The sequence below is a fragment of the Gymnogyps californianus genome, chromosome 3 (genome assembly GCF_018139145.2).
Source record: "Gymnogyps californianus isolate 813 chromosome 3, ASM1813914v2, whole genome shotgun sequence".
NCBI classification, from domain to species: domain Eukaryota; kingdom Metazoa; phylum Chordata; class Aves; order Accipitriformes; family Cathartidae; genus Gymnogyps; species Gymnogyps californianus.
The window spans coordinates 89,174,027-89,192,138 of record NC_059473.1 but is presented as its reverse complement, the minus strand read 5'-3'; the positions used below and the strand labels follow the sequence as shown (position 1 = coordinate 89,192,138).

The 18,112-nt window shown below is 39.0% G+C and overlaps 1 protein-coding gene across 1 annotated transcript in view; it reads right to left on the bottom strand.

Moving 5' to 3' along the window:
- Positions 1 to 18,112, bottom strand: part of SNAP91 (synaptosome associated protein 91) — a 72,168-nt gene that overhangs the window by 38,998 nt on the left and 15,058 nt on the right. Inside the window, exons 3-9 of the mRNA XM_050893245.1 lie at positions 12,745 to 12,887; positions 11,591 to 11,666; positions 9,679 to 9,781; positions 7,609 to 7,702; positions 6,255 to 6,366; positions 4,714 to 4,820; positions 3,318 to 3,359 (exon numbers count right to left, since the gene is read on the bottom strand). Coding sequence (XP_050749202.1) covers positions 3,318 to 3,359; positions 4,714 to 4,820; positions 6,255 to 6,366; positions 7,609 to 7,702; positions 9,679 to 9,781; positions 11,591 to 11,666; positions 12,745 to 12,887 — 677 coding nt within the window. The remainder of the gene's footprint in view (positions 1 to 3,317; positions 3,360 to 4,713; positions 4,821 to 6,254; positions 6,367 to 7,608; positions 7,703 to 9,678; positions 9,782 to 11,590; positions 11,667 to 12,744; positions 12,888 to 18,112) is intronic.

The following is an 18,112-nucleotide window of genomic DNA, read 5'->3' as shown; positions in this document are numbered from 1 at the left end:
CACAGGCATCCACAGGGTTAGTTTTAGAGTAATAGATTCAAGGTCATCCTTTCAGTTTTGCTTTTAGTCAGACCTCCAGCACCTCTTTCATGACCAGAGGGTTAGATAATATTTGCAGTCTAAACAAAACAAACTGAAAGTCCTTTCCACTGTCCCCAAAAGCAGCTACCTTTGGTTCAAGACTCCCAACATCCCAAAACCTTATAGCTGTTTCTTCTCGAAACGGTAGCCAGGCACAGGTTATTGAGCCCAGCAGCTAACTCAATTTGGAAAGATTACTATTTTAGACATCTACAAAAACTAAGCTTTTTCAAGCCTCCCTGATCTTAGGTTTTATTTTAAGCAAACTTTTTGTGGTCAGACAATACCCCCAAGCATGCACTTGCTGTTACAATGGTAGATAGGAAAAGTAGTCGTAAATGCAAACAACAGTGTGCTTAGCCACTCCAGTATAAAAATAGAGTCCAGAGAAGCAGACTCCTACAAGATCAACAAGCAAGGAGGAAACCCTTGAAAGATACAGTAGCATATAATAGTCAAGTATTTCATCAGGGTTACCGGTTCACCAGTGGTACAGTCTTTAAACGGGGAATTCTCTTTATCAGTCTCTTTCAAATCAACCACAATTCCTGACAGCAATACCTACGGTGTTTTTCATAAATAATGTCTTTAATTTCAGGGTATACATATGCATCAAAAAAGTCAGTTTGTGATGCTTGAAAACAGACTATCCACTGCTCCTATGTACCGTATGCTGAAAACCAGCTGGCTGGCTAAATCAGATGTTTCAGGATGCTTAGTACTTGCTAGTACCAATGCACACCTAAGTGTACTTATAGCGTCTGCATATTAATTTTGGCATTAAAACAGAGCAGTAAGGTAACTTAACACATGCAGAAATTTAAAATGCTCAAAAACATCCTTAAATGATGGCTTGAGTTTAAAAATGTCCTATGTACATATGCAATGCAGAAACATCTTAACCATTGCTGCTTTTATAGGCATATTTATTCATTTTCAACTAATTTGAGCACAATAAAGAATTTGGTTAAACACAAGTGACTTAGTTACAAGAATTCTCCAGCAGCAAGAAAAAGATGAACAAAGGCTCTCATTTGCTAAAAAAAAAATTCAGACTTCTACATATTCAAAAAGGCTATAGCATAAGATACAAGTTGTGCCTACTTAAACATGTAAGCAGAAAGCTACATTTCAAAAAAAAATAGAATTCCATTATTTCCTGTTACCAGTTACCTCTACACACTTTAAATAGCTTTCCAACGTATTATTCACAGGTTTCTTAAAAGACAACAAGGTAATATGAAATTCATCTATCAAACAGAACTCACAGAGGAAGCTTCAAAAAATTAGTACCCAGATGCAACAATCTGGAAATGAAATATTGTCTGGTATGCAATTTGCAACACTGAACATTGCTTAATTTCTTCTAGATACTGCTTCAACATTACACTAATTATCAGTCAGCATCGTGGTGGAACCTTAGATATGGGTTCCCCACTAGCTGTGTGGGGCAAAACTGCCATACTTTAAGAATTGCTAATAAATAAAAATGAGCCAACCTCTTCAGTTGCCAAGATGCCTCCTCAGCCTCCAAAACCTTGCAACCAAACTAGAAAGTCCAAAGATGACAGCTACCAACTTGTATTTCAGTACTGTGATCACTTGTTTGGATTTACAGAGTAAGTACACACATCAAGTGTCAACACAATCAACTTCTTGTGCAATACTACTGACTATTGCCATGGCTTGCTTTAGGAATTTAGGTATACCATTGATATTATATACAATTACATATTACTTAGCTGAAATTCAGTTTTATTATTCATCTTTTATTTATTTCTCACTGAAATACAGTGCTTAGGTCTTATACACAATCTACAGCACGTTGCAGATTAGCCTTAGCAAGTGAGTCCCAAGTTCTCTTTGGGAGAATACAGCTATGAGGGACTACTTGAGGAGACGACTGAAGTGGTCAGGCAGCTGGACTAGATGATTGTTGTAGATCCCCTGCCTTTATAGTTCCTAATAAAGGAACTATTCCATTATATTTTAAAGCATTGGTTCATGAGGTTGAAAGGGACCCTCCGGTAGCAGTAACTAAGGTGCTGCTGAGCAAGCGCAGCACTGACTGATGATGCAGGACAAGGCTTGTGCAGTCCCAGCCGGCAGCCTTTCCAGCAGGCTGATGCAACACAAGCAGAAGCAGATAAAAAGTGCTACAGGAATTTATAAAGCATATTTCATTAACTGAGTTTAAGGTGAGTTCTTCTGGTTCAAGGACTTAGTTCATGACTGACTGGACCTTGTTAAAAAAGAGCCCCTGAGGTACAGAGTTAGGTGAACATACTACTTCAGCTATTTCAGAATTGGGTTTGGTATTCCACACGCTGCTAGAAGTCTAAGCTTTCCTCTGCTGAAAGAGTGGCCAGACTTCATAGCCCCGTAGCATCTGAAACCCATAAAGATTAAAACTCTCCACCTTCACATCATGTCTCACTTTCAGAATTTTTAACTGGCTTTTTAACCAAGAGAACCACTATTCTGATGCTCATTTAAACCAGGCTTTCAAAAACTACAGATTCATAGGTTATGAACACTTAGGATTTACAACTGTTAAGCAGTTTGGGCTGCTCTTCTGCTCCAATTTTACTGGCATCAAAACTGCCACGAGTGAACTCTTCAGCATGGATCTCTTCCTTCAAGTAAATATCCTTTTCACATTAAACACAAAGCCAGGCACCCAGGCCAATTTGCAAGTGATATTGAAAATGGACCAGCATAACAGAATTTAAGCAGCTACAGCATAAGTGAATTTTGATGTTAAAAGCTTTGATGCATGCTGACAGAGAAGTTCAGCAATCAAATCACAACTTCTGCATTTAAACTTCAAGTTTACTGTACCTAGACCAAAACAGTAGCACTAGTGCTGCTCTGAATTTCATCTCTGGACCAAGACTGTGTCAGGGAGAGATTATGAAGCAAGTCACATCACAATCTCTACGCAGTCTGTCGTCAAAAATGAACTTGAGCTACAAGCTGTGAAAATCTGTCCTTTAGCAAGGAAAGAGCAAAACAGTCTACCCTTCAACTATAGGTCAAAAGTCATTGTGAAAGACATTATTTTAGTTATATCAGTCTTCAAAAATAGCTTTGGGCAGTTCTTATTTGCAAGTTGGGAGGGCTTTAAAATGTTAGATGGTATGACTTCCTACCAACATTTACATTCCTGGTGTGCTTCCTAATTACAGAACTTTTAGTTATTACACAGATCCAAAAAGACTACAAGAGAAGCTTACCTGTGTAAGATCAGGGATATCGCCTTTGTCAATTCCAACTTGCTGTGGATATAAAAGAGGTAAAATGTAAAAGTGCGTTATTCTACTGCAGCAGGCACTATGACTAGAACCGTGGTACGCTCTTCAACCTATAACGCACTTTATCTTTAGAAAAAGACTACAAAGCTAATAAGTGCAGATGCCCATCTTTCCAGCAGCTACCTTCAACAACCTGCAGCAGTCTTTTTTTTTTTTTTTTTTTTTTTTTTTTTTTTTACAAATTAATTATCCATTAGGAAAAAAAAAAAGGGAGTTTGATTCCACCCAGGTAAGGTTCATACTCCATGTCAGGCAGGGCTTTCTGGTCATACACTGTTGTCTCAGAGGACAGCATTAGTGAACTGCTGAACACATATTATCCAGATACCTGACTATCCTAATGAAGTTCTCTGAAATTCAGCCAGTGAGCAAATCCTAGAAGACATCACTTAAAAAAAAATGCTACAGCTCAAGTCACTTTGTTGTTCCACCCTTCTCTCCTAGCATTTCAAATACAGCAAGATGAGGTCTAAGTCTGCAATCTTCTATTAGTTGTCCTGTTGCTTCACTATGGCTCTTCAAAGTGCCTGTTGGTTTAGCTTTTGCAGAAGAGCAAGCTCCACTGCACCTAGTAATCCTGAAATATAGTCACTATAATCCCTGTCCTGCAAAGCTGACTTATAGGTGTCTGAAGTACTTCACTCCCTCAAGTTCAACATTCATATCAGACATTACATGACATTCAGGAGTCTATCAGGCTCCTTCATAGTTAAGTAAATTAGCAAAGACACAAACTTTTTTCCAGTTCATTACTGGTGTCCATTATAATGAAGCATGAAACACGGAAAATGTGCATCTTGTGCCAAGGAGCCAGCTACCACAAATGAGAGCCCAGCAAAAGAGTTAATTAACCATGTAATATTTGTATTATCCACATAAGAGGATGATAACAAGGATCAAAACCAGGAAAATCTCACATCCCAGTTAACTTGTAGTTGGCTGCAAAGACTTAAAAAGCAGACTCAAAATCATTATGCTTTTATTCCTAATTGCTTTATCTTCCTCTAAGAGTCAACCCTGTCCTAGAAGCATGCATTTATTACAGCATTTCCAAGAAATATTGATATGGATGAAGTCATGTCATCTGTTATGTTACCAGGAAAGTTGAGGCTGGCTGCACAGTGGAGACATGTGGAAGTCCTCAGCAGGGCTAACTACTTCAAGAAGAGCTGAACAAGCAGATCCAGGAACTTCTATACTGCCTCACATTTATACAGTGAGTCAGTTGCTTAACAAGTGCAATTAGTATTTTATATTGGTGCTAAAAATTTCACAAAATACTTAAGTGCCAGACTCCAGAAGACTACAAGTCACTTACCTCTGCAACTTTAAGAAACTCTGATACTCTGGTCATTCGAGTAAGAAATCGTTTGTAGATTTCAAGAGCATCTTTACACTGTCCCTTTTTCATTTCAAAAAATTTCTCTAAAGAAATAATTTGGCAAATTTCAGTTAAGATATCTTACATTAGGTCTGCATTCATCAGCAATTCTAGTTATCAGGAAAATCACGTTTCAAGAATATTGCACTCCACTAACATTTTTCTACTTGGACACTGATCTAGTGGCATTCCTAGTCCTTACTAGAATTTAGAAGTTGGGCTTGCTGAGCTGCTAAAGAATTATATAGACCAGAAAAATTGCACCCCAACCAGCCATAGCATTGTGTGTGATGTAAACCAGGTTTTTAAATATAAAAAGTAAGCAGGTGAAGTAGCTACCAAACTTAAAATTCAAAGTAATTAAGGATACTTAAACATATATTAACATGTCCTCTCCCAAGTTGTCTTCACTCCAAAGAAGAGTACTTTTTCCACTTGAGTAGCCCTCTAAAGTTGGTTCGTCTCCATTATCAAGTACAACTACCACATATTTCAACCTGAACTTACACTTTAAGTAGCAGTAGACAGCGAGATCTCAATCTAATTGTTATGCCCAACACATTTGTATCTGCTCCATAAGCTTCCCATGCCTACAGTTTCAGTCAAAACACCTGGGACTTACTTTTATGAAACCACCAGAAAGCGTTGCAACATGGATACAAAAAAATTGTCCGAGCTTTGCAGCTCAGGAACATCTTTTTGCCTGTTCGGTCTCTGTAACCTCTCTGTTTCTTACTGTTCTAGCTGCAGACAGAGTGTCAGGTCAGTCACACTGGCCAATCAATCTCAGTTTTTAAGCTGTCTTTATAGACCAGCCAAAGTGCTCACAAGTTTTAATAGTTGAAGCTCATTTTCTACAGAGTCAGTTATGTTTCCTGCAGTTTACGGCAACTCCTGGTTTTAGACTTCATAACAAAGCCTTTTGCAGGGACAGCTTAAGGTGTGTTATGCTGGTGATCACGCCAAGCTGTCTGAGCTTCAGAATGTGCTCACAGCCTCCTATAGACTTTGTACGCTGACGGTTGGTAGGGTTCTGGAGGGGATGCAGCTTTAGCAGTCATGCTTTCAGACATATCAGGAATGTTATTCATGAGTGTATTACTTCATATAAGGCTATCACATAGCATATATAACAGAAGAATCTGGGCATCTTAAAAATGCAATCAAAGAGCAAAAATTGCTTTGCTAACCTTGCAGGACATATTATGCAAGCTCGCACAGCACTGTATATTTCTTTAAGCACAGAGATGTTCAGTGTCTTTAAGTAGACATCTGTACAATTTTAAGGGCATATGAAAATCCAGCCTTAGATGAACACTAATGTAAGAGGTTATGGCTTAAAGTTTTCTCTCACTTCAGAACAGAACAGTCAAGAAAAATGTAGTTTTAATGAAAGTTAAGTAAAAAAACTGAAGCAGATCTGAAACTCGTTTTTCACTCGCTCACGGTATGTGAGATATAGACACCAGGTTACTTACCTAGTAAGTTAATAACCCCATCATTGTAGCAAGCAAAAAGTTTGATAAGATCTTTAAATAGAAGCATGAATGCAGCATTTATGACACCATTTGTCAGTTCATTTGGATGAACCTACAAATAAAATACCAGTTATTTACAACAGATGTATTGAATGCAACCAGAAGTTTTAGCTTGCACCAGGTATCTGATGCTTTTATAGACATAATCAAGCACTGAATACAAGCTTTCACACAAAGAAACCAAACAAAGGTTTCAGTTAGCAGATCAAGGATTGCTTTCTTCACCACTCCAAAACAATCCACTACAGCAGAGGAGTATCCCCATCCATAGCAAACATCTTAGTCTTGACTCCTTTACCTATCACAAAGAGGAGGAAGGCAGAGATACTATTAACAAAGCTTTAACGAAACTGGACAAAAGATGTCAGTTCACAGCAGAGTTTAACAAAACCTCAGTAGTCTACTAGATAATACAGTTGGGTTAATGATGTCAAGACCCTTCCAGTTCTCACATTAACTTGGGCAGAAAATAAGTGCTCATTTATTAAAAGATCTTTCGTTTATTAAAAATACCTCCTCTTCCGAGACCACTATCACAATTCCTATGCCATTTAAGGAACGAAAAAACACATCAGCGAGACATGTACTTCTAAGGCTTTCCTCTGAAAGCTGTAGTGGGCCCTGCCTTAGGCCTGGCAGTGTGTCCTTCTGCCCACCAAGAACAGAAGAACTTAAAGACCGATTCCTTCAAAGACCTCTTTGCAATGTTACACTGTACCTCCTACAACAATTGACTCCTGTTTTTATCCTTAAGGCAAATAAACAATCCCACCAACATTCATAACTTTATAATTATATTGTAGACACTTATTTCTATGAACAGTCTAGATTAAAAGTTTAGCCAATTTGGTTTACAGCTGAAAACTGGATGAAGATTGAGGAAGCCAAACAATGTACATGTGGTATTTTAATGGCTTTTCCCCTTCCCCCAAAAAGAAGTTGGTTGCCAAGAGACAGAATAAAGATTCTTCAGTCTCCTTGTTTTGTCCATTTCTTCCCCTCACTGATGCAGAAGATGAAACTCCAAGCTCCAAGTCAGCATTCCTCAATGCCCCTCACTTCCCATGCTGTTCCTCTACCCTCTCTAAAAAAAAGTGCAATCTGCACATTTCATACATATAGGAAAGGGTCATCCTTCACCACACTACCTCAGCGGGACACTGAAAAGGGATTTTTTGGCCCACATGATGGGACGATCAGTAAAATATTACCTACAAGGTGAAATGTGTTCATTACAATGCAGCTTTTATAAGCCACTGCCCCGTGTTAATGCTGGGTCAGTGTCAATACATACATCGAATTCAAGTAGAGCATCAATTTGTTCCTGTAATATTGGCATACTCTTCAGCAGCTTTTCAGGAGCCATTGTTCTCATTACACCGTCAGCTCTGCAAGAGGGAATACAGATTAGAAGCCATGGCATTTCTCCTCTCCCTTCCCTCAAACTGATTTGTTGTCTAAATTTAAGCTTAAAGCAGCTATAATCCATTTCAAATGTTTGGAGCACTGTCTGATTCTCCTGCTTCTCACATCATCGTGAGAGCTGGCATGAGAAATACTTCATCCAGCCACCCTCCCTGACAGCAGGTGAGGAAAGGTTTTGTGTTAGAGTGATGAATACAAAAGATTGCTCTCTTTATGGAAAGAAGACACTGAGAGCTTAAATAACTTTACAAGAAATACTGTCACAGAAGTACTTAGAGAAGGGATAGTCTTTGTGCATTAAGTTTGTTATGAATAACTAATGACAACTCATTGCTGACGTGTCTGTGGTCACTGAAAGACAAAAAACTCTATAGGTGGCGTTTTTTTTTCCCCATCAAGTGCCATGATATATGCATGCCAATTCAGTGACAATTTAAATCAGGGCAATCTTTGCTTAGAGCTTCTTTCCTCAGTATTCCTGGGTACTAATTAATTCCATTACTCCTTCATAGCACTTTCACTGACTTTGACCTGCCTTATCAGTCCTGAACCATTACTCCAACGGGACCACACAGCAGTCATGGATGTGTAGCATTCCTTAATTGCCGCCCACAGTCTTATAGCAGTCTTCACGCATGCCCATTTTTATCTCTGAATATCATAAACCTGCACAACATTATGTATTGCCCCGTTCTGGCCACTGACAGGTATAGCATCTCCTCTCTGGAAATGCATACCACTATTCTTACTCACTTTATGCTATACTCTGAGGCAACACCTTGTTTTGAGCACCAGAAATAACATGCATGGAAAGCCTTTCCAGGAACATATAGCAAGGCAGGAATAGAAGGATTCCCAGCAACCCAAACTTAAGTTTATTTAACGTGAAGTGTTCGAAAGCACTAGGTGACAAAGGGAACTTAAGATGCTAGCACTACAGCGGCCTGCTGGATCGAAGCCTGCCTGAAATATCAATCCAACTAGCTACCAGTCTTCATATCAAAAGCTTCTTAGTGATTCATATTCCAGATAGGTTCAAGAGATAACTACTCTGGTCCCCACTATGGGAATGGCATCCAGCTACACAGCAAAGCTGTCACAGTAGGCCCAACACCTTCTGGCAGTTTGAGAAGCAGGAGAGGAAAGCCTGGCAGCAATGCCTGCATTAACAGCTCAGAATCCCAAGCTACATAATACACTGGAACTGCCAGAAGGATCCTGTATGCAACTCATGATTAGCAGGAGCATCTTTAGCATGCAGTCAATTAAGCTGCACCTTCAGTGGGTGTAAGCCACTTGCTGTGTTGTCTGTGCTTCAAGAGAGAATCTAGAGCCATTAAAGTCCCAGTTAGAGGAGTCAGAGACCAAAAAATGTTCTGATAAATACCAACGTACTACTCTGGACTGAGTTAACTTTTTTTTTTTAAAACGTAGTCCTTGTGGGAAATAAAACCAATAGTTTACAATCTCATTCTGTTCAGTTTATAACTGTTTGCTCTGTTGTGTGCTAAGAACTTTGGGTGTTCACTTCAGTTTTCCTTTGTAATCAGTCATCTTTCTTATGGAAAGTGTCTGGAGAGTAATGAAACATCCTAAATATAGTTTCAGAGCGTTTCCTTCTCCAAATCCTAAGCACAGTCTTACTGCAGCACAATTTAATAAGAATCAGATTTAACACCTAGCACTAAAAGCTGCCAGTTCTGCAAGGCACCTTAGTTTAGTCTTCAGTATTTGCCTTACTACCCACAGTCTTTCCTCTCCTCCTTGTGCAATTTTTAACCAATTACAAATACTTAAGAAATCCAACCATTTTGGTGTTTCATTGTGGCTAAAAAAAGAACATAAGAACAAAGTCATCGAGACACTAAAATTAAGCGTAATGCCACAAACAAGATTTTCATGGGTCAGGCATCAGTTTACATATCTAAACTTTGCTTACCCTTTCTTCACTCTTGCAAAGTCAAATGCCATTTGTCTGTAGGAAAATGCTTTTTCATTCAAGTATCTACTATAACGCCTTATAAAGGTGGACATGTCATAACCTGCAAAAAACAGTTACACATTCCATATTTAATTTTTACACTTGTTTGGAGGTTCTTAGTAAACAATAATATACAGTCAATAGACTCTAAGGTGATGTGATCTCTGTTGCACTATACAACTCCACATACAGAACAGGCATCACAAGCCATCCTCCAGCTTCTGAAGAAAAAGCAGTAGTGCTGCATCAAAACAATCTGCTGCTGTCCTCTGCTTCCAACAGATTCATCCAATGCACCAGTGGCATGGCTCCTGGGGAAACATGCCAGTGGCTCCTACACAGTTATGTGGTAACATTACTTGACGGTGAAATTAGTTACCCCTCTATTAACAGGGAAAAATGTCAATTTAATAAAAAGTTTTTACATAACTGGTACATGACTTCCAGGATAAAGATCGATTTCAACTTAAACACTCCCGCTATTTTATGTATGTCAGTGCCTCCAGCTCTTACATGGACCTTCAAAATTCCCCTGACTAGGTTTACCAGAACAAAGAAATTATGATAGCATTCACAGAGATTAGTGCCTTCTTTGAACTGTTACACCAGCGATCTTCAAGGCACATAACACTCTACAAGCAGCCTCAAACTTCAGTGACCTTCAAGCCTATAAGACTTCTGAACAGTTAGTATTACAGTCTATCCTTCAGGTATTTCTTTCAAAGTTTCTTTCTCTAAGCTACAGAAATGTGTGTAGAAGGCACCTCATCCTCCTCTTCAGTACAAGTCCCTTTTTGCTACCTTTGTTAAAATCCACATCCCTCGACTTAATCATTGACTGTATTTTTCCTTAGTATCTCTCAACACGAAGTATCCCTGCCAACTCCAGCTTAACACTACCAACTCTGATGCCTCATTATCTATGACACACTGTTGTATGGCAATTTAAGTTTAAAGAAAGTGGCAAAGAACACAAAAGCATGCATTTAACGGAATTCATTGTTGCCAAATACCAGTATCTTTGAACATGCATAGCATGCTCTGCTTAGACAAACACAGTTTTAATATTTGTTTGGCTTTGCTCCTGCCCTGTGTAACCACTTCTAAAAGATGCTCAAGTCTTTTTGGTGTCACATGTCTCCATTGAGAGATGGAGTAACGTGGCATTGCTTTGATCTTGCCCATTATTGTAGTGTTCCTGCATTCTGCGTAGTCTACAAATATTCTCTGACAGCTGCAGAATTCTAAGTTTTCTCTCTTCTCTAGTAGAGCTAGCATGAAACAAGCTTTTCCTCTGTTAAGTGAGGGAACAGGAAAATTCACTAATAATTCCAGAGTCAAAAGTAGAAAAACAGACTTTGTAAGCTTTAGAGGGAACAACGCCTTAATTTCTGCCTAGACCTTTCTAAATTCACTACTCAAATCAAAACCAGCTAGTTCTTTCGGTGCTGCCCGCCCCCTCCCCGACAATTAAACACTTACAGACAATTCCTAAAAAGTGCAGTGTCCCCAGGCAACCAAATTACCATTTAAGACTGAGTAAAAACCAAAAAAACTAAATGGAAAGTTATCCATTTCATCCTTAACTCCCATATCAGTTAAGGAGACAGCTGACCCAGCCCAGATTTCAACCAGCACTTTCTAAGGGAGTTGTACTCTTTCACCTTTTGAGTAAAAATTTTGCAGGAAATGAGAAACATTGTTCTGAAGTTGTCCAGCACTCCACTTGAGCTCCTGTATTCATTAAGTACTTATAAAAAGGCTTCAGTAGCACATTTTTATATTATTTGCATCTTATGAATGAAGGAGCAAATTAACAATAGTATCTTATTTAGAATCTTGTTAAGATTATAGACATGAGTAGGCTTACCATGAGATCCACTTTTGTCCAGAAAATTGCTGAGATTGAACAATGTGTTTCTAGATGCCAAGTACTGAATAAATCTCTGCAACACAAAGTTATTTTCTTATCACAGGCTGTATCTGAAGGCTTTGTACCTCCTAGGAGGAAGATTACCAGTCTAGTTCTGGCATACACACATGAAAACCCTGATTTTTGTCTTAGCCTGCAATACCTTCCTCAAAACCTTTTCCATCCATTCAGATTAATTACATTTAGCCTGAATCTCTACTAAATAACCTACTGTATACATAAAAATAGATTCTGTGCAAAATACAAACCAGATTGTGGAAGGAGCAATAAAAATGGTTAATTCTCGAAGAGATTTGAGGAAGCACAAGATTTGTCTGCTTACAAAGCAGCATATCCAGGCTAGTCCCAGACTTTTCAATCCAGCACCCCCCAGTTTCAGCCAAGCCAAGAGCCTGTTTTAATAACAAGCAGGCCCCACATCAAGTACAGGGACTAACAGCCTGAAACAGTTACAGAAAGCAAATCACAATATTGGCCAAAACTTGCAACAGAAAAATAGGGCAGGAGTAAAAATTTATGCTGTGACATTGGAGAACTTTTTTGCATGAAAACACTTTATATACGGCCAGGGAGGAATTGTTTCACAGTCATGCTAAAGCTCTTTGGTTTTTTGTGTTTACGCAGACATACCAGTCTACACAGGTCAATAAAAAGCATGGGCAAGGAAAATGCAATCCAAAAGGCTATCAAGTTGAATTTACAGCTCTAGGAAGATTTTAACGCTCATGAAGAGAGGGCAGCTATTTGTATGGCAGTACACGTGCCAGAACATCAACTTTGACTCTAGTCAAGAAGTCCCAGGTAGTCTTTAATCCCGCGTAGCTGTTTTCCGATAGCACATAAATTGTCAACATCCTGGAACAGGCTGCTGCTTGCTCTTATGCTACGGCTTTGTAAATGAAGAGACAGATAATCGGCATGTCTCCAACTATGTTGTTAAAGGTAAGTTTGCTCCTCATCAAGAATCATTCTTGCCCTTTGTTCTCAGGTCCTTACTGGTTCAGAAGAGATGCCTTTGCACTACTAATGTTTTTAGCTTGGAGTCTGCTCAGTGCCAACGTGGTCTTGAGATCACTGCTGATTACACTTACCTCATTGCCATGAACCATTAGATGATGTGTGGTAACTAAGGCTTTGAATACAACCACCCAGCTACTATTTGTTGCTCGCTCAAAAAGCGTATCAGCCATCTGAGGAATATTCACGTTTGTTTCATTAGTTGCCTGGATCAAGTCTGTAAGAGAGAGAAAAGGAAGGTGTTAGGTGCTACAAATAAGACGAAAAAGTATGCAGCATGGCCAAGCTCTCAGGCCACCAGGCCGCAGGCCATGGCTGTGACAAACAGCAAGTTCAGGACTTACGTTCTACATTTAAAAAAATAAAATGGAAAAACCCACAAAAAAAAGAGATTATATTAGTACATGCTGACAGCAACACTGGTCTGACTCTTTCATCCAACAATACTAGCTTTCCAACAATTCTGTCCTGAGCTATGTCCCAACCTTTCTCCATCTTCATCCCAGATGAAGTTAGGGTACACAACATCACACGACTTTACTGCTTGCGGGTTTTCAAGTTAATTGTGGCAGTTCACTACCTCTGGATTAAATGAATAAGTATTATTGAATTCTTCACTTACAGGCAATACGTCAAGCACACTGAACCCAGTCACATCAGCAAAAAGAGGCATCACCAGAAACAGATACTCTAGTCATCTCAGAGGTTAGAGTTTCATCAGCATGCTACAGCACACCTCCTAGAGTCTCTACAGACCTAGACAGCAGAAGAGTGCATTCAGGCATGCATTAAGACCTCTTCAATAGTAGGAAAGAAGGCAAGGATAGACATTAGTTTATACTGAAGAATAATAGTCTTCTGCAAGCAACTGCACCTTACATAGAAGAAATAAGATGTTAGACTGTCTTAGGGAACAAGAATAAAATACAGCTTTGTGTCCTGTACATTAGGAAGCTGTAGACTTGCACAGGAGAGGACATGAAATCATAAACAGTAGGGCAGCAAGCTTTCCACTAGCATCTATATCCCACACCTACTGATAGGATCTTTGATTTACAACATCACCTATTACCTACAGACTCTTGCTAGGCAGCCAGCAATGATCTTCTATAAGCTACTACCTATTTTTGAGACAGTTGAAAACTGCATACTGGAACTGCATGAACAAAAACTGTGTGACGCCAGACACAGTCCTAGCAAGACTTCAGGAGACAACTTCATGCAACTCAAAGAGCACAGAATACAGACCTAATTGTAGGGCTGAGGCTTAAAGTTTGAAGACCTAAGTAAACAAAGTTAAAAATTAAAAAACTTAACTACTAGACTAAGCATTATCTGTGTTACTAATGAAAATACTCATCTTTTACTTTCCCTGAGAGGACAGCAATCGTTGTTAATGATTTTCCATTTATTTCTTTCCCCCACCCCCCAGACTAGAAATGTTCATCCAACTATTCAAGTCATTCAGTGATGACAGATATTCTACCCTAGAAGCAGACAGGCTATTCCGTGACCGATCCTTGCACACCTAAACTATGTGAGTCTGCTGTAAACACTCTACAGGAGTTCAGTTCACCTGGGCAGCAGGGTCACCACTTTACAGACTTGCTTTCCCTCCCCGACACAACCCCATATAATGGAGGGCATTAATGCTGCTAAGAGCGGAAAGTCAAGGTTCAGACTGCTGTGAAACTACTGATTCTGACTTTGCAGGGCAGGAAAAGTCCAGAGGACAGGTCTGTCTAAACAGACCGATGAGTCATATCAACTATTAAGAACCACCTGGTGTGTTCAGAAACCCACACTGCTGTACAGAAGCATTCAGAAGTTTAGTAATTTTTTTTTTTTTAATTCATGGCAAGTGATTTTTATGGGGGTTTTTTACTTCTATTAAAGAGACTCATTTAAGATACAAGAAATCTATAGCTCAGAGCCAGAAGCCTGTGAAAACTGCAGTGCTTGTGTTTAAAATTATCTTTTGTATGAGCATAAAAGCTGCAAGTTGTCTTCAGTTTCAGGTCAGTGGAATGATTTTCTGTAATGAGACAGAAGACAAAAAATATGTGATCTGTTCGCCAAGTTTGATTTTAAAATGTTTGTTGTCATGGTGTTTTTAGTTTTGGCTCTGGGTGTTAGGTTTTTTTTTTGCAGAACACCTTCTGAAATGTAAAGTTAACTTCTATAACCTCAGTAATACTACCCCTGAAGGAGGCAGTTCTGCAGACAAAGTATTACAGTAGTAAAGCCATGCTATTGAATGACAGCAGTTCAAGCTCACAGAGCTCCAACAACTCTTCCTTGATCTTGTTGCACAAACAGGCCAATAACTTTTTGTTCTGTACTGCTGATTAATGCATTATAGAAGACAGCGGTTTGTAAAAGCCTAGAAGCAAGTCACAAGTGGCTTGCTCACTGTTTACCCCGTTCAGAGGTTTTACTGCAGATGACAGCATTTGTCCTCAGCTTAAGGAAACATGCATCAAATTTGCAAGCTTTCAGTCCTAAGTTTCAGTATGCAGCTGACTATGGAAGAGGGGTGCTATAAATTGTGTATTCCATCGGTGGATGTTAGATAATGAAACCTCAGAGGAGTCCACCTACAGCAATGCTGGCAATGGAGGCTACAAGGCACTACTCCTATACTCTACCACAGCACTGCTTCTAAAGTCACTCCATCTGCCTCCTCTCCAAACTGCTGGAGGGTACAGCATCTCAGTCTGCAACTCTGAATGTTTTAGGACACAAGTAATTATAGTGTGCTGAGTAGAGAGGTATGATTAAATTTAAGCCTACTACTTCCAGTGCACAGAAAAGAATTAAACCACGCACGAAGATTTTACTCATCATCTGAGGGGAAAAAAAAAAAAAAAGGAGATGGGGGGCTAATTCTTGCAGAGCTGTTTCCCATTAAGTCACACTACAAAGTTAAGGAATTCAAGCTTCCTAGGTTTCTTTCCCCAATACCATAGAGTCTCAGCTTAACCAGCAATCGTCAGTGTCCGGAACAACTCAGAAGCATAGCTAACTTCAACGAAACCTCGGCAGCAGAGTTTGGTGGCTAAGATAAATTTTAAAATAAGACTTGGCAAAATTAACTTGATTTCAGTGTGGTAGGGAAGAATAGGTACAAGGAAAAATAAAACACATATAAGAAAAAAGAAAATCTAGAAACTACATTTTCAAAAGATACAGATTCAGACATTTACTGGTGGGATAGAAACTTAGTTTTCAAAAGAGACAATGAAGTTCAGTCTTCCAAGCAAGTCACAGGTGATTTGTTAATGCAAAATAGATAATATTAAGAAGTACCAGATGAAGAACAGCCCATCAGAAGCCATAGGAAGCAATCTTACAAAGTTGATTCCATTTGGGGTACACACAAGTAGGACATACAAGGATTAAAGGTACCTTCCTGATGAAGTTTCTGCTACTGCAGGCATCCATGTCAAGTACACTGACAGCTAATCCCCAAACCCAGAAACTGAGCTCAAATACAAATTCCAAGCAGAGTAAGAAATCAGAAATTGTACAGCAGTAGCAGCAAGTGCTTTCATCATGACTTTCACAGAAATGCAGGAGTTGGAGAATGAAGACCTATGTAGCCTTCATTTGAATCCATTTGCTTACTGTGGGACTAAATTATAATTGCCAAATCACACTACATGATTTCTCCTATTTCCTCTCTTCACATTTTTGTAGCTGCTATTTTGAATGCTTATTCAGTCTAGAGATCCTTGTTTAAATTATAATTTGGACTTCAATATACTTCTTCTAGTTAAGTTTTGAGATGCAAAACCAATGCACATAGAAGAAATAAATGGTTGTCAATTCTTTGACACCATAACTTAAATCTGAACACCAGTCTTTAAACTCTTTGACTAGTCAACTTTTTGACCCAGTCTTAAGACATCTGCAACTTAATCAGGGAAAAGCAGCAAAGCTAGAGTATGATTAACACCTTCATTAATAAAAAGACAAACCTGACAAATTGAGGAAGATCGGTAGAGGGTTCAGTGAGGAAGACTGAAGTAAGTTAAGACACCTTAGCTCTTCATGACCTTTTAAAGAGACCACTAAAAGATATGACTAGTTTTGGTGTTTGTTAAGCTCATAAGGCAAAAAAGAGAACAGCAAGAAAGTTAAAAAGTCTGAAATTCTGAAGACTTTGAAAGTCTCATTAAAAACTACTTCCTGGTTTTGAGATTTTTTTTTTTTTTTTTTTTTTTAAAAACGAGAGAGATTATACAATACTTTACAGAATCTCTCTTATTCCTTTACCTTTTCAGATTGTATTCTGGATCTTGGCAGGGTTTTTCCTGTTTTGTTTTGGGGTTTTTTACTCAATTCTTTAATAAACAGGTCTGGGATTCCCCAGTTCAAAGTTAAATATTCACAATTTACATTTCAGTATGCAGTGAAACAGCAGCAGAGCACAAGACCTCTCTGTTCAGAGGGATATTGGTGCCAACTTAAGAGCAGCTGTCATTCCAGGTTGAATTAACATGTGAGCTGCCTCAGCATCCGAGCTGTGTCATACATTCCGTTCTTAAACTTTGCCAAATCTCTGACAGCAACCCCCTTACAGACCTTCCTCACTATTATGTTGAACGTTACAATAGTCTTCACAAGTTTCTTTTTCTTGCTTATAAGTATTTAAATAATGCCTCAAACCTATAGAAAAGGAAATGCAGGATTGTTCCAAATCTGGGCTAGTCAAGAACAGCAAGAAGTGGCTTAAAGAGTTTTCAAGCCTCAACCAAAAAAGTTAAACAGGCAAGTAACAATACAAGTCTTCCCTTGCAAGACACAGAACTGTATCAGGAAGCTACTATATCATTGTGCTAACCAATGCAAGAGCGGAACTTCCAGGTCTACAGAAGACTGACCACAAAACAGTACTGGAAAGCAGAACAAAGTTATCGGTTTCTGCTTCTACTGTGATTGCTCATGAGAACATTAGATGATTTTAACGGTGTTGGCTTTGACTATTAAGCAACTCCATAAACAAGAGTTGGAAATTTATCTGTGGTGTTAAAATTTACCGTCTAGTCTTTTTACCCCCAGCTTGCCCCATCTCCACAAACATGCATCATAATCTGGCTTGTAATAACCTCCCCAAGCAGAACAGCAATTTGTGCTGTCTCCTCCTTCCTCCCCAAAAGTCTGCCTCAAGAGTTACTACATCTCACCTTGACCCCAGCAAGCCTATCCTTTATCAAAGTCCAGCATCTTCCAGATACTGCCTATGCACTTTCATGCCTATGCCAACTCAAACCTAAACACAATCTTCCACAGAGCACATGCTCTCCAGGTACTATAAAGACTTTCCCAATAATGCAGCTATAGTCCTTGTGACTACAAATAACTAGGGGGACTGCTACTTCCTCTGTCCAGCCTTACTTCACAGACCTTCTTCTCAAACATATCTCAGACTCTTGTGAG